This window comes from Cnephaeus nilssonii (genome assembly GCF_951640355.1).
Source record: "Cnephaeus nilssonii genome assembly, chromosome: 11".
In the NCBI taxonomy this organism is placed as follows: Eukaryota; Metazoa; Chordata; class Mammalia; order Chiroptera; family Vespertilionidae; genus Cnephaeus; species Cnephaeus nilssonii.
In genome coordinates this window covers 86,139,494-86,157,346 of record NC_137082.1, presented here as the reverse complement: position 1 = coordinate 86,157,346, position 17,853 = coordinate 86,139,494, and the positions used below count along the sequence as shown (strand labels likewise).

The following is a 17,853-nucleotide window of genomic DNA, read 5'->3' as shown; positions in this document are numbered from 1 at the left end:
TTCTCTGTTCAAATTAATCCATTCTATTCTTGTACATTTTCATACATATACACTCAGTTGACATCTTTCAGAACTAAAGAATTTTTTTCTATCAGAAATATTGTTATTTAAATAGGAACTGGGACAGAAAAACATAAGGGAATATTGGAAATGGGCTCTTATACTTGACTTTTCTTGCTGTATAAGGATGCATGCTTTATTTTGAGTATGGATTATTTTTTATTTCAAGTGAATTTTCTTATGTTCTACAATTATCATATTCAGATAACATCTAAATAAATAAATATGTTTTTATCAATATTGGCAGGGGAAACTAAGAATCTATAGTTTCTTGGTGGATATTAGTCAACACAAGATAACAAACACAGCTATGCATAGCACACACTAGTCAATTCGGTTTTTAATTTTTGTGTGTGTGTGTGTGTGTGTGTTTAAGAAACTGCATCATAGGCTAAAAACCTATGAGTAGATACTTTGTACAAAAGAAAACTTTCCTTTTTTAAAAAACTTGTTTTTATAACATAGAGCTTTTCACTTAGAGCTGGGAACAAAATAAAAAAAAAATAAGTGAAAGAACACTTCAAAACAATAGAAGCCTTGTCATTCGGTGTGAAAAGAGGCAATACCATATTCCTAAAATAGATTTATAACAAAAAATTATATCTAGAGAACTCTGTATTAGGAGTATCTGTATTACAATTTAAGGAGTATTAATACAAAGAATTAATCTTTTTTAATAGCATCTACTATCTCTAATTTGCATATAGTCTTTATATATTCTCTGGATATTTAATAAATATGGAATAATTAATACACCATTATAAGTAGCTCTGTCTTAATTGCTCTTGATACAATTCTGTCAAACTAATTTTCATTTAAACTATGGATTCCTGGATAGCAGAGATTGTGTGAAACTCACCTTTAAGAATCTTTAGATACATTCTATAACTGGCCCCCACTTAGCAATGATGTCTAGAACAATGGGAATTTGGACAGAAATCATTTGGGTGGCAAATTTTAGAAATTTTAATTAAATCCAAGCTCTTTGCCTTCATCAATAATCCCCAAACTCATGTGACTAAACTAAAAAAATATGAAATATCATCCATTTATCTGACCGGGCTCCATGTGGCTTACAGAATGCAAGTGGACAGTCGCATTAGGACAGAATAGCTGAGACATTAGGTACAAAAGTCAGACTTCCTGCTAGCTGTGGGGCCTTGACAAGTTGGTTAACTCCCCTGTTTTCTCTCCAGCACAATATGGGTAAAACAATTGCATTCTCCTGAGAGAAATCAATTAATATGTGGTTACAAAGCTCTAACTCAGCATGGTGCCCACCAATAAAGATTCAATAGTGGTTTTCAAATCCAGCCCCACAACTTTGTAGCTCTTTGATATTGCATGCTATCTGAACTCTATGAAGCATCATCCTCTAATCTGTAGAAAGAGAATCCTATCTAATAAAAGAGTAATATGTAAATTAACCATCACTCCACTACACCCACCAGCCGTGCCCCCAGCCAATCAGGAGCAAGCATGCAAATTAACCCAACCAAGATTGCTGCGGCCATGGAGAGAGCAGGAGGGAGGCTTGGGTTTCCCCGGCAATGGAGGAAGCCAAGCTTTCTGCACACCCAGGCCGACCCAGGCCTCCACTCCAGGCTACAAAGTTTCAATTATAGAAGTTAAGTAAATCCCAACAGAAATGGCTGCCACCACGGAGCAAGCAGGAAGCTTGGCTCTACTCCATGGTTCCGAAGTTTCAATTGTAGAAGATAAATAAATCCCAGATACCAGGGCCTCCACTTGGGTTGCCGGGGGATGTGGCCGGCCTGCAAACCACCACAGGCCCCTCGCCCAGGCCACCCCAAGCCCCAAGGGAACCCCCACCCTGATCCGGGACACCCTTCAGGGCAAACCAGTTGGCCCCCACCCATGCACCAGGCCTCTATCCTATCTATTAAAAGAGTAATATGCAGATTGACCATCACTCCAACACACAAGATGGCCGCCCCCATGTGGTCAAAGATCCTGCCCCCATGAGGACACAAGATGGCCACTATAAGATGGCCAGCAGGGGAGGGCAGTTTGGAGGAACCAGGTCTGCAAGGGAGGGCAGTTGGGGGCAATCAAGCCTGCAGGGGAGGGCAGTTCTGGGTGACCAGAAAGGCAGAGGAGGGAAGTTGGAGGTGACCCGGCCTACAGGGAAGGACAGTTGGGGGGGATCTAGGCCTGCAGGGGAGGGCAGTTAGGGGTGACCAGACCTGCAGGGGAGGGCAGTTATGGGTGACCAGGCCTGCAGGGGAGGGCAGTTAGGGGCAAACAGGCTAGTAGGGGAGCAGTTAGGCATCAATCAGGCTGACAGGGGTGTTGTTAGGGGGTGATCAGGCTGGCAGGCAGAAGCGGTTAGGGGAAATCAGGAAGGCAGGCAGGCGAGCAGTTGGGAGCCAGCAGTACTGGATTGTGAGAGGGATGTCTGACTGCCCGTTGAGACGGGCAGTCGGACATCCCTCGAGGGGTCCCAGATTGGAGAATGTGCAGGCTGGGCTGAGGGACACCCCCTCTCCTGTGCACGAATTTTGTGCACTGGGCCTCTGGTAATAATATATTCTGCACTGAATTATCATAGAAATGAATGGAATGATGTATATAACATGCTTAGCACAAAGTACCTGATGCAATAAGGTTCTTGAAAATACGATTCTCTTCTGTTTTCTTTTGTATTTATACTAGTAGCCCTGCGCACGAATCGTGCGCCAGTAGCTCTCTGTGGGGCCTGGCCGCTCCGCGCCCACTGCCCAGAGGCTCTCTGTGGCCCAGAGGCCCATCCGTGCCCCAGCCTGGCCAGAATGCGCTGGGCGCAGAATGCTTGCCTTGTCACTGTGGCGATGAAGCAAGCATTCCGCCAGGCTGCTCATGCTGCCCCCTCTCAGTGCCCCCGCCCCCGGGACTGGGGACTCCAGTGGGGCTGAGAGGACTGGGCGCTGCCATCTTGTGGCTATGGGCACCGCCATATTTGTGACAGAGTGATGGTTAATTTGCATATTACCCTTTTATTAGATAGGATGAATCTTAGTCTAAATAGGACTGACTGTAGCTCTGTTGGCATGTTGTTTCCCATAAGTTAAAATGGTGCTTGTTTTCTTGTGTTTCTGTTTCCCATTAGATTGAAAATACAAAAGCCATATCTCCTAAGGCTTTCTAACAGTCTCCAGGGGCAGAGAATGCTCCAAGTCATTTATTTGAGGTCTGAAGTCAAAGGCAAACTCATACATTTCTAAAACCCCTGCCATGCTTTAGAATATATTGATTGTTATTTGATCTCTTTGTGTTCATGTATTTTGATTTCTAAAATAAAAACATTGCAGTAGAATTTTTATTATAAATATAGAGATAGATTTATATTTAAATTTGTTTTAAAATCTAGGACTTTTAAAAGACCAAGCTGTGTCTGCTTGTGTATAGGTGCATTCAAAGTAAATCACTACCATGCTCTAGCCCCACTTAGGAATAGCTCTCAAAGAGAGCAGAGCAATAGGAGAACTTTTCCTAATGGCCAGAGTATTGGATACAACATGTGATCTACCCTAGATGAAAAAATAAATGGCCTAATGTAAGAATACATATCCATGTCTATATCTAATCTATACCTATCTAGCTATATACATATATACCTATGCATACCCAAACACACACATATATAGGGTGTCCCAAAAATGTAATACACACACTTTGAATATTTATAATGGCAGTGTTTATTAAAATATATTTCACTTTCAAAATTGAGCTATCAGCTGCTTAAATGTGTACTGGGAGGGAGGGAAGGAGAGAGAGCGCGGGGGAGGGGGGAAGAGAGAAAGGCTATGTGCAGGCTTGGCTAATAGACCAGGGGTCTGCAGGGAGAGTAATGAGAAGATCAGGAACAAGTAAGTTGGGAGAAGAGGGATGAGGATGAGGATGGGCCTCTGGGACTGAACACCAAGTGCAAAGATCTTTGAATCACATCCAAACACCAGATTGCATCCTCTACGAAAGAGGCACTAGCAATCTTTTAGATGGAACAATACAGCCAGTTGAAATCAGCCAGCTCCAGTGGCAATACAAAAGGTGTATTATTGAAGAGGCTAGCAGGGCAACATGGAACCTACGCATGGTCCACCAGCATGGCTCAAACTCAGCCAAGCTGCTGCTCCTTACCAGCAGCTACCACTACTGCCAGTCTGCTAGAAGCAGAGGCCGCGGGGGAGCAACCAATAAAACATCGTTCTTCAGGAGAGCAGCTAGCCCCTTGGTAGCTTGCTGCTGCTATCGGGCTCCTTCTACACGGGAAAGGGCAGAAATTCATTTGATTAGAATAGACACACGCTGGCTTTTCCTATACTCAGGACATCAGCCCCAAGCACTCTCTGAGAGCTCACAAAGTATCCGAGCCACCATCCTGGGATCCTACATGACGCTGCAGACTATCAAATGACTCACTTTCCAGCAAAAAAGGCATGGGCATGAATCCATGACCCTGGATCCACGGACCCTATAACATACCATCACCGAGAACCTGCAGACTTGATACCGAATAAGTACAGCTTCTGGGAGGAGCAACTGAGGAGTGATTAGAGATAATATCCTAAAGAGATAGACTGCCTTCCTCTGAGGGGCAGAATATGCTCCATATCAATAACCAGTATATGGTGCCACATCCCCAAAGGGTAGGCTCTGTGGCCTGGGAAGTCCTGGTCCTCAGAGGATGATGCTTCTGTCATTGACCTCTGAGCTATCACTGTTGCCTGGCCATTTCAGGCTTCTTGTGCCAAAATAACAGCACCCAAAGCAAGAAGAACTACCCAGCTGATCAGGAGGAGGTGAGAAACAGGGGGACTGTGACAGGCCCCCAGGTGAGCCACTGAAACATCTCTTGATACTCTTTCCCAATTTTGAAGGTAAATGGACCAGAACAGTTTCTATGACCTTCAAAGGCATAGAACTTAAGAGTTGTCCACCCGATAAGCCACACAGACCAGCAGAGATGCTAGTTTAGGGTGAGAGAAATCCAGAACAAGCAGGAGGAGGAAAACAAGGAGTATCAGTTCCAGCTTTGAGACCAGTTGCAGTTACACTGGTGGGGGGTTGTAGTTTATCCTATTAACCTTCCTTTTTTCCACCCAGGGAATAAGACCAACCTGTACCCTAATACAGTTATTTTAAAAATACATTGCATGGAGCAAATAGATTTCAGTGGCACAGGGCGGGCCATAGTGGATGGACTGGTGTACCATCCAGATCTAGTATTCATTCCTCCCCCAGAGGGCGTGGCAGTGGCTGATGGCTCCATCTCAGGTAACTGTCCTGGGCTGAAGAGAACCACTTCACTCAAGGTCACATTCATCTCTGGAGGCAGAGGAGCCTGAGAAGCTATCCCAACTTCGAAGCTTCCTGTGGGACCATCGGAGGCCTTTGTTGTGCGTTGGAATCCATTCCTTCACACTGTGTACATGAGAGCCATTTCATGTCCCTGTCAATGTTGATGTCATCACTTCGTAATCAATTAAAAATATACCTGTATAATTTTAGCTTTATAAGTTCCTCCTATTAATTATTGCATGGATATTTTAAAATTCTCTAATAATATGTCAGAAGGACATATTGTGTGTGTAGTATGTGTTGGGAACACACACACACCTATTATCAAAGGGTGACTTGTAAGTAAAAGGTAAACATATTAACAGGTGCAGGACTGAGTTCTTTCTAATTCTTCTTTTCTAATTCCTTACTATAAAGATTTTTTTAAAGAAAGATATAGAATAACTATAGAATAACACTCTTTGGTGTGTTTATCACCAAAGTCTGATATGATCAATATTTATAAATCTGTCAAGTCTTTCATATTGTATGAATGTATAGTTATTATGGGTTTCAGGATATTTCATAGTACTGTAGCATTCATTTCTAATTTCAGGATATTTCATAGTACTGTAGCATTCATTTCTAATTTCAAAGTCTGCCAGACAGCCGTATCCCCTCAATTAAGAACTGAGCTAGATTCTTACTTGCAGCACACCCTCAACGAAGGACAGGGCGAATGAAAAGCCTGTATTCGCTGAGAAACCTCTGCCTACATGAAAATGAAATACGCAAGTCAATAAACTGATGCTGTGAACCTTGCAAACCTCCACTAGCAGTCCTGGTGAGAGAGACCATTCCCTTCACCTTGTCCACTGGTAAAAACCCTAAACTTGGCATGGATTCCGTTGTTGAGATATTTATTAAAATTTTTCATGGAAGATGAAAAACTATGCTAGAAGAAAACCATCACTGTACCATCCCAATAAATATGCCTGCTATTTTTCTTGAGACTAAACGAAACAACAGAACACTGTAATTGTTAACATTTGTACAGTAATTTACAGCCTACAGAACCCTTCTACATACATTTATTGCACTAAATCTTTGAGACAATTACCTACTGAATTTTATAGCTAAGGAAATGGAGACTTGGAAAGGTTAGGCAAAACCATCCATGATTCTGCTCATAAGTATTTTCTATATTCCAGGATGTTTTTAAATCGCTATAGTAAATTAAAGAGTGAGGTAGAGATTAGATGTGTCCATATCTCATATACTAGATAAATATTAGATAGCAAAAGATCAAATGACTGATTAATGCCAAACTTGGGCCATCATTGACCCCTCAGGGAGTTACTTTATCAATATTTTATCTTTAGGAAAGGAGACTTTGAGGTAGAAAATATATTTCTTTTATTTTTTACCTTAACCTTTGACAAGCAAAATTAATTTTTCAGTGGCTTTAATAAAGTCATAGCCATATTTAGTAAAGTTAATAGCCATCTTACAGAGATTGGCTCTGTATCCTGTAAGCTATAGTTAAATTACTAAGGTTTGTAAGGGAAACCCTGCTTGGAAAACTTCTAGCTAGAACATCCCCACATTGGAATTATGTTTCAAAAAATACTAAGTTGCATTTTCATTCATTTAGACTCAATGATGGAACTCTAAAGAGAATATTTGTAGTTTCAATGGACATCTCAGTTTGTGTGAAACTGTCAAATGACTGATTTTCCAGGTTGGGTCCATCAGTATAGGTCTAGGACATGGAATTGACTCTTCTTGATTATTTACAGAACTCCAGGAACAATTTGATCTCACACTAAATACAACTGAGCATTTAAATCATAATAATCCTTCTATTAACAGACAAAAATTCAACTTAATTGGTCACCAGTGACTGAGACCAGATTAAGAAGTACATCCCTTTTAGCTTTAGTTACATTATCTTTTATAGTTGCTTATGTGGTAATACACTGACAAATTCTAACAGATCTTGAAGTGTTAAGACTAAATTGTATAATTTTTCATTGATTCACACAATTCCACCAAAGTTATCATGTTAAAAGTCAATACTTTAGTAAGAAACACTATAATTAGTTGCAGTTAATGTACAATAATTATATGGGTGTGCATACAAATATTCGTCTTGTCCATTTGGATTGCAAGGTATTCTCATATTGATAGGGAACAAGTTACAAAAACAGATGCAAATGACTTCTGATTTGATGCCTCAATGTTCATGACTGACTTAAATACACTTGCTAATTTTAGGCTCTATGACATACTGCCTCAATAAAATGCTTAAATTCAACATCATTTTTAATCACTAATCTTTTCCAGAGAGGACAGCTCACATTTTCCTAAATGCCTAGCCAATGAACATTTCCCATCGTATAGTGGGAAACTACTGTGTTACATTGTTGAAGAAAAGAAACAAAGCCAGAATTAGAAAATATTCAATATTAACACAGGAGACATGATATTTATAATAGAATCTCTTCATTTGCAATCATATAGCCTTTTGTGCATAGTCGATATGGAAAATATATTATTTCTCCCATGGAAATTTCACCTATTTCTGTCATTAAATTAAAAATATTCCAGACTGCTTGGCCAATGTGACTCAGTGGTTGAGCATCGACCTATGAATCAGGAGGTCACGGGTTCAATTCCCAGTCAGGGCACAGGCCCGAGTTGTGGGCTGAATCTCCAGTGTGTGGGTTGAGCATCGACCTATGAAGCAGGAGGTCACGGGTTCAATTCCCAGTCAGGGCACATGCCCCAGTTGTGGGCTCCATCTCCAGTGTGGGGCATGCACAAGGCAGCCGATCAATGATTCTCTCTCATTATTGATGTTTCTATCTCTTTCTCCCTCTCCCTTCCTCTCTGAAATCAATAAAAAAATATTTTTAAAAATATTCCAGATGACATAGGCCATAATCATAGCTGCATTGGCAGCTCCCTGTCCTTCAACTTCCCCGCCCAACAGTTAGGTATTCTGATTACCTTCCATGGCAGACCATAGCCAGGAAACGGAAAGCTACTCAACAGCTAGAACCAGGAGAGCTAACTCAGAGATAACAGCTTATATCTACTGATCTTTTCTGCCTTTTTCCTCACTCTCCTCCTCCTAGCACCAGAAAACTGCTAACATTTCGCCCCAGCTACCAGAGTCTTTTTAATTTAATTACCACCTATGCCAAACCTGGCTTATTGGATGGTGACTCAGGGTAATTAATTCATTAGCATCTGCTATACCAACTAGATGCTAACTTACTGCTTACCTGGCTTGGAAACCTGGCTATTGAAACTTCTTATTCTTGTGACAACTGACACATTGATTCTTGACACCTTTTGGCTGGGCCATTATTCACTGAATAGGGGACTTCTTATTTGGAAAGGGGACATCTTAACCAATGGCCCCTACACTAAAATAGGTGAAAGAAAACAACAACAATAAAGCTTCCCTTAGTTTTTGGATGAGGTTAGTAGACAATACAAGTGATATAAATCAGTTACACTATTTTAACTTGCATTCATCACCCCTTACATAATATAGCGGGGCGTTGTGGATGTATATGCAAAGCGTTTCTTAAGTGTTCAGGAGGCCATTCTCTGAGTGTGCAGGTGCATGTGTAGGCACATATGGACAGGCAGCGGTTTGCATCCGCATGTGGGGTTGTAGTGTTAGATATATACATTGTCGATAGAACTTCCTCTAGTATATTTTTTTAAAAATGCCATTGAGTTTCTTTATCTGGAAAGCAGGTACATGTCTCACATGTTACAGTGCACATAGTCCAATGTTTTTCCCAAACTAATTTTCGGGAGAGAAAAATAAGTCATTACCGTAATTTAATTCAGTAGATAATGTTCAGTTCCTCAATCACTAATGGCTAAAGAGAGAATCGCTAATGATACAATGAAAGGCTACGCTGAAACTTCATTAGGCTTATGTAAATAGCCCAACAATGGGCCCTGGCTCCCAGAGGTCACGGTGTGTGCTGCGGGGAGAAGCAGACTGCGGCGGTTGCCAAGAGAAACTCAGCCGCGAGCCTGTGCATAGGCCAGAGCGGAAGGGCTGGGTAGCGCGGGCCCACAGTGTGCCCCAAATACCCGGAGGGCGCTGTCCTTCCCACCGGGGCCAGCCTCAGGGCCCCCTCTACAGGAGAGCTGGCCTCTCCCATCTGTGCACGCAGCCCACCCTGCGTCGCTAAGGAATCGGGGAGCTATTCTTTGAGGACCTGATTGAATCAGGCAGGAAAAAGCAACCCGTCATTTATATGGGGCCATGTGAGGCGGTCACCATGGTGTCCTGCCACACTTTTGGGTTTTTGTCTTTATTTTCCTTTACTCTCATTCTAATCCAACGCCAAGTATGAAAAACAGTGGCCAAGAGTGTAGCATCCACTGACAACACTTTACCACCTAGATGGGAGAGGAATGAATTACCGAGCTTTTCTGAGGCTTCCCCTAGCGAGAAGGTGGAGCCTCGCTCTTTTACAGTCACACAGACCAAAGGAATCAGGGCCCTGGTGGAGTGCAAGATGCCGCTAATAAAGGGCTGCCTGTTGGTAAGGGGCTAAGTGACATTGAATATCTGTAATTGGTCTATTGAATAAGCCAAACTACTGAAATACCAGAGTAGTATTATAAGCATCTACTTTCAAAGACACCTTGTCAGATCTCTTTCTTACCTCTGATAGCAACGTGGGACACACACACACACACACACACACACACACACACACACACACACACACCACGTGAGAGCTAAATCAAACATTAACCTAATGCTCAATGTAAAATTTCTTCCCCTGCCCCAGAGGAGGCCTGAGGCCAGGAATGCGGAAGGAGCAGTGGGACTGTCTGCCACCTGTTGTTTCCGTCTCTTGGATCTATTTTCCCTTCCTCTGCTTATGGCTTTCCCGGGATCAGAGAAGAGAGGAGAGAATTAGAGTAAAGATACAAAGGCTGATTTTCTCAACTTGTGCTCTTAAAAATCGACCACCACAGAAGGTTTCTGCATGCCTCCACCTTAGGAATCCATCACTGGATCCTTCCTTGAAACAGGCAAGGTACGGTCCAGCTGACCTTGCACACCAGCTCCCCAGTCCAGCTCCACCCCCGACAATGACGCTCTAGCCTTCTGGATGGATTGGACTCAGCAAGCAGGACCTCTTGGGCAGGGTCCCTTCCAGATGCCTGCAGCCCGGCTCTCTGCTCACACCTGTGTTCTTCCCATGGGGGAAGCGGAACTTGTCCCCCCAGCTGCCTCCCCCTTTCTCTCCAGCATCATGGTGGGAGGTTCCAGAGAGCTGTCACTCAGAATGAGTTGCCATTTCCCATTTTTGGGTAGCATCCTAGTACACACACACACACACACACACACACACACACACTGTTCAAGAAGTTTCCATAGAGTCTCTACAACTTGACTTGTGGGGGGAGAAAATACCATGACAATCTCTAATCCCGTGGATTTCAGCACTTCAGAGAACCCTCTGTCCTCATGAGCAATTGACTATAAGATGATCACTGGGACTCCTTGGTCAGTTCACCAAATCCTAAAAAAATTAGATCTCACACTTTTCTTTAGACACACGGGATTACGCACCTTGCATTTTCCTCAGCTTTATGGCCATAGCTGGACGCCGATGTTAACCAGAATTTGTGACTTGAGTAGCAGCCAGTGTTAACCTCAGTGGGGCCCACTGTCATTGCTAATGAGATGACACAGTTTTTAAACCATGGCTCACATTGCAGACCGTGAGTTTAGAGATTCCTTTTCTCCTATTATCCGTTACTGCTTCAGCACAAGCGCATGCACTCAGTCACACAAGTGAAGTCACACTGATGCTTAAAGCACACGAAGTGGAGAGAGAAGGAATCTATCAGAGAAATCAGTGATCTCGAACAGAGGTTAATTATCCTTTTTCATACCTAGATAGTTCCTTTACTCACCTTTGTTGCTATTTTTGTTTTAATAAGGAGAAAAGAAAAAGCCGTCCTTGTAAGCACTACCAGAGTCCGAGTCTTCAGATATTTGATTAGAGATACACAAAATATAACACCGTGATAGCCACTTAAATGATAAAAACCAAAGAGAGACGATGTCACCTGGCCAGTGTGGCTCAGTGGTTGAACGTTGACCTATGAACCAATTGGTCACAGTTCAATTCCCGGTCAGGGCACATGCCCGGGTTGTGGGCTTGATACCCAGTGTGGGGCATACAGGAGGCAGCTGATCAATGATTCTCTCTCATCATTGATGTTTCTATCCCTTTCTCCCTCTCCTTTCCTCTCTGAAATCAATAAAAATATTTATATTTTTTTAAAGAAAGACTATGTCTCATACATTTCAGCTACTTTCTACTAAACTTACTACAGGAAAAGATTGAGAAAAACATTTTTATGTTCAAGAGATTATTTTTCGACCAACTTTCACTGACTCAAGACTACATATGTGTGTAAACATCTATATGTTTACACATGTATGTATATACATACACACATATACAGTATATTTATATAAAACACTGAAGAAAAAAGGCAGGTCACAAAAGAGGGGAGAACATAGTAATTTAGTGGTTGTTGTCTTCACAACAGAAGTACCTATTATTCATGATGATAACTATATCTTACTAGATGGATATATGTAGATAAATGGATAGCTAAGATATATACCTGCTTAGCTAACCATTTATCTATATCCATATATCCATATGCATATGTAATTTGCTAGAAAAAATATACTATCAACACACAAATGTGTAATTTAATTAACTAAATAATTATGTAATTTCAAATCGACTGAGAGACAGGGAAAGCCGTAGGTTTTAGAGGCAGATCATGAATGACTGTAACCACAGGCACCGGAGCAGAGTCCCCCTCCTCTTACCAGGCTTCGGGATGATAAGCTGTACACTGGTCTGGGCATTGCCAGCCTCATTCTCAGCCACACACTGATAAAAGCCCTCGTCCGACTTGACCACTCCAAGGATCCGTAAGTTGCTTCCTCCCTAGAGAGAAGGAAAGGCAAAGTGAAATATTTTCAAAAGAAAACAAACAAACCTCAAAGTAAAAAATGAACATAAACGCATTTTAATAAAACGTCACAGAAGAAACAAGAAGGGAGGCCATGAGCATCCCCAGCCTCACGGACACGTCCTGTGTCACCTGGCAAAGTCACGGCTACCGAATACTGTGCTGGATCCAAGGGCATCGACTTGACCTAGTTCTGCAATGAAAAATGTGCTCCCCAAAATACACAGCCTCCTCAGTGTCTAAGAGAGCAGTAAACAGAAAACTCTTCTATTAGGTACAGAAGAAGCAAAGGGTAGCAACAAAAGAAATCTCATTCTTTGATTTGTTATTGAAAGAAGCTGAGGTTTAGCAGCTACTGGAGGGGAAAAAACACACAAAAAGAAACAAAAACACCGCTCTTTGCAACTTCTAAGGGACAAGAAATCTCAGGTAGATATTTTCTAGAATTGTTTATCGAGAAAATATGTCTGAAAATCCTTTTAAAATTGTCATTGCTTTGACATGTACAATTTCGGAATTTGTAGGGGAGCTGGGTGGATATTTTATGCCCATTGCATCTTTTGTTATATGACCAAAATGTTTCACCTTCAGTAATCAATAAATTATAGATAGCAAGGTTATCATTTATTTCATATAAATTGAGCCACCATCTTTTTCAAGGATGGATGATAAAATGAACTGGAGAGAGCATTTAATTATACTAACTCAGTTTATCTTTAATATTAGTGCAAGAATTCGTTCAGTAAGTGAGACGTGTTAAATCACTTTCCCTGGAGTCATTAAGAGATAAATATTACCTCGTGGGGAATTCTTAATTGTTTTTAGTATCTTGTAGTTGGTTCTCGGCTGATATAAAATTCTTAGATAAAGCTGACTAACTTCTAATTAAAAATTCACATGGAAGTTACTATCTGTGCCAAATGTTACCTGTACAACAGACAATGGCTCTCCGATTTCTGGAGCAATTGGGGAGATAGTTTTAAGCACAATTTAATGTGAATAGGGCTCCTACTATACATTTTCTTTTCACCTTAAGAAAGGAAACACTGAAAGAGGTTGGCTGTAATGAGTCAAGCAGGGAGAAAGATTGTTCAAACTGTAGAAAAACATAAATGTTGCATTTTATCATGTGTCCTTAAGGGCACTCAGTAATTTCTTTTCTGTGCAAGTAGCATATATTTTAGGCATAAAAAAACAAGTCGCCCAATGGCAGGTCATTTTTAATTCAGTGGTAGTAGAAATAGCATCGCACTTAAACTAATGGATTGGTGTGGCATTCAAAAGTTAAAAATTTCCCCTTTCTTACTCTATTCCCAAGCAATTAAACAAATGCGACTGAAAGTGGGGAAAAAAAATAAGTGGTGATAGAAGTGACAAAAAATGTTTTATGAATTTATCCCTTAAGAACCCTTACAGTATGGCATAATGCAGGCACTCATAGGCCAGGGAAGTTCCTGAAAGTTCCAGCATTGAGAGCCGGGGAAGGCCATGGAGAGGGCTTGAGTCTCAGCCCGCAGGGCACCTATGCTCCAGCCCCATTCTATGGGGAGCCCTGGCTTAGAAGAACACTCTAGAACACTCTTCTTTGACAGATGTGGACCCCACATATGTTTCTTTGGCTGCAAAAGTTCTTTAACATTTGGAGTTTCTCATATGTTTATATATGTGAATTCAGAACCTCCAATGCTAACCTACATCTCAAGGAGAGTTTTCATAGAGCATTTTCCAATGAGTAAATAATTCTCCTGGTAACAGTGAAAAGAACAACAATAATATAGTATTGAGCTTTCACTCTGTACCAGGACAACAACTCAGTGACTATTATCTCCCACGGGGATAGGAACCTAGGGTGTCCCGAGACTTAAAGTAAACGAGAACTACTGTTCTTAGCTTTAAAATGTTCAAAATTACAACGTAATGTCACCTCTGGCTTCTCTGCCACGGCCACTACCACCATCCCTGCCAGCATCACCCCTGCCCTGTCTACTCTCATGTAAGGCCAGCTGGTCCTCGCTGGAAGGGAAGCTGCCTGTATCACCCAAGTAAGACTGCCGGAATCGTAAGTAGCACACCTAATGAAACTTCATTACAATGGTAAGCCATGGCAGTAAGAGATTCCTGGCTCCATATAGTCCAGAGCAAGGTCCTAAACTGTTTTCCCAAGAACAGCAATGAGAATACTTGGAAATAAGTCTGAAGTTCTCTGTTTTTCCTCTGTTTAAAACCTTGTCTGTTAAAAACAAAAAGGGGTGGGTGAGGCTGGCTTGTGTAGCTCAGTGGTTGGAGTATCAGCTCGCAGGCGGACCAGAGGGTCTTGAGTTCCATTCACAATCAAAGGCGTGTTTAATCTCTGGGCCCAATTGGGGTGTGTGCGGGAGGCAATCTCTCTCTCTCTCTCTCTCTCTCTCTCTCTCTCTCTCTCTCTCTCCCCCTCTCCCTCTCTCCCTCTCTCCCTCTCTCCCTCTCTCCCTCTCTCCCTCTCTCCCTCTCTCCCTCTCTCCCTCCTTTCCAATCTCTCTAAATAAATCAATGGGGAAAATATTCTTGGGTGAGGATTAACCAAAAAAAAAAAAAAGGGGGGGGGGGTTTGATCACTCTTTTTAGCTCAAAAATTCTAAGTCTAGAATCACTTGCTTTCTTAGGACAATTGTGTTCAACACGTCACACCAATGCCAAACAGGAACCTTCTTCCCAGGACAGAAAGACACCTGAAAACACAGTCACCAATGAGTGGGATAGGAGAAGGGATGATTACCACGATCTGAAAATAGTCACTGGGAATGACCACGTCTCCGTTCTTCATCCAGGTCACAGTGGGCACCGGCTTCCCGGAGACGGCGCACTCGAACTCGATGTCCATGCTCTCGTAGGCATAGAGGTTGGAGGGGTGATTTAAAAACCAGGGCGGAACTGCAGGACAGGGAACAAAAGCGAGGGGCCGAGATGTGAATTTGCATGCCAAGGTTTTCACTGAGTTAGAAACACTGCTCTGGGACAGAAAATATTTGTAATTCAAATAATTTCCCCAAACCCTCAGCTTGTTATACAAGAACTACTTTAGAACACATCTATTTATCTATTTCCTTCTCCTCTCGTCCCCTCCCCTGCCACCAAATGCAGTTACACAATTTCAGTTCATGGTGTTTTGCCAGAAGAAAAACAGAGAGAAAAACAAAAACACTTTTGGGAAAAAAAAACCAAAACCTACATAGAATAAACATTCTGAATATCCAACTAATGGCATCCAATTGACCTGCCCTGAAAAAGAACATAAAACTATGAAAACTATGCTGATAAAGTAAATAAGGACATGCTGACCGGACTAAAGACAGCCCTGAGTACAGGAGAAGAAAGCTTCGCGTCCCTGTAATTCTAGAGTGTCATCAGGATTTAGTTAATGGGATAGACTCATTCCCTGTTGAAATTGGCTGTGGTAACAGGGTACAAAAAATGACTTGTCCTTCTTACGGTGGACACAGTCCTATTGTCCTAGCAATTTGTATTATCATTTTCTCAGCATGGTATGTGAGATCCTAGTGTGATGTAATGTCTTAATTACCATAAAGCTAGTAATTCTGGAATGGAAATTTGCGGCTGAAAGAAATTTACAAATATAACACACTCTTGCTAATGAATCTCCTAGGTTTGGACCCTCAAAACTCTGCCTGAGAGAGAAAGATTTTAAAAAGCAACGTTCATCCTCTTCCACTGGGACTCTTAAAGTGATGTCAGAATTGAATATTCATATTGCCTGCGACCCAGGTTATATGCACAGTGCAGTAGCAGCCTTGATCTCCTCTCCACTGGGGACATAAATATGCATTTTTAGTACGCATATATAAAGTTAGATTGCATTTTTTTTGTCATTTTTGTTGTTATGCTCAATGAGTAAGGAGTGCTAATTTTTGCTCCTTTGAGTAACCACCATATTTTGTTCTTTCCAACCACAATCAGCAAAACCCCCTGATGTCAAAGTGAATTTATAATCTTTGATGGGAGAGCTAGTAGGAAGCTCCCAGGATTCAAGTTCTAGTTTTTCTACTTAATGATTTTGAAAATCTCAATCACAATTCTCACTCTCTCTTTCTCTCTCCTCTCTATCTCTCTCTTCTCCCTCCATCCTTCCTTCCTCCCTCCTGGCATGTCTTATTTTCCTAAATTTTAATTAAATATTAGGACCTAGAATACTAAACAACTTGAAAATTTTTAAATCTTTGTCAGTAGAAAATTAACTTAGATGACTTGGCTGGGAGGCAGTAATATTCATAAATTAAAGACATGATAAAAGGTATGTCTGAGAAATTTTCTAAAGCAAATGTATCTTCATTGTACATTGGGCTAAATTTTTTCTTTATAAATGATAATAATATTAGTATGAAACTTTTTACAGTCCCTTTCCAATGATCCAAAAAGATCAGAAATATTTTGAATGCCTCTGAGCAAATATATTAGTTGTTTCATTTGGATTGTGTCCTCAATTTTATACAGATGTTGATTAAGTGTGTATTTACTAGTCAATGTTTATTGAGAGTTGACCATGCCCAATTTATTAGTCTCCATACTTTTTTATTTATTTTTAAATATATTTTATTATTTTTTTACAGAGAGGAAGGGAGAGTGATAGAAAGTTAGAAACATCGATGAGAGAGAAACATCGATCAGCTGCCTCCTGCATACCCCCTACTGGGGATGTGTCCTCAACCAAGGTACATGCCCTTGACCGGAATCGAAACCTGGGACCCCTTCAGTCCACAGGCTGATGCTCTATCCACTGAGCCAAACCGGTTAGGGCAGTCTCCATACTTTTTAAATTTTAAATTCACTATAATTCTCTGAGGCAGGCCCTTTTCTAATTCCAACTCTTTGTTCATTCTATTTTCTCATCCTGAACTGTTTTCGCTTTCATCTTGAGTCTAGACACCCTACCTATCCTTCAAAAAGAATGTCCTTATTATTTTTCTTGTAAAATTTTCTCTCCTTTAAGAATACCTGTAGTATTTATTTTACCTGTTTTATAGCACTAGACATGGTTACCTTAGCATGAGTTTGTAAGTCCTTGGGGGAAAAGGCTCTATCCCATGAACATGAAATCAATACATGGCTTAACGTAATTTTGATCATTATGCTATTCTGAGAGAGAGTGGACAAATGAAGTTTACTCAGGTTTTCTCTTCTTATTTGGTCTCTTTGTCTTTTTCTGTGATCAACAGGTTAAGATCCATTCATCCCATTTTATGATTGCTTCCTAGTATTTAGGACCAAGGTATAATAATCACGTTACACCTTTCACAGCTCTGTAGCTCTACATTCTCAACACAAATTGAAATTGGGACTAAAGAGTGAATGTGGCTTATCAATGGCTATGGATACCTTTCCCCAGCATTTTTATGATTATGGATCCCTGATGGAACTGCATTCCTCAGATGATGTAATTTTTATTCATTCTCTAAGAGGAGCTCA

At 41.2% G+C, this 17,853-nt stretch overlaps 1 protein-coding gene across 1 annotated transcript in view; it reads right to left on the bottom strand.

Annotated features, from left to right (window-relative positions):
- DCC (DCC netrin 1 receptor) overlaps positions 1–17,853 on the bottom strand; it is a gene marked incomplete at both ends in the record, with an annotated part of 938,651 nt that overhangs the window by 323,847 nt on the left and 596,951 nt on the right. Inside the window, 2 exons of the mRNA XM_079784846.1 lie at positions 12,248–12,368; positions 15,149–15,303. Coding sequence (XP_079640972.1) covers positions 12,248–12,368; positions 15,149–15,303 — 276 coding nt within the window. The remainder of the gene's footprint in view (positions 1–12,247; positions 12,369–15,148; positions 15,304–17,853) is intronic.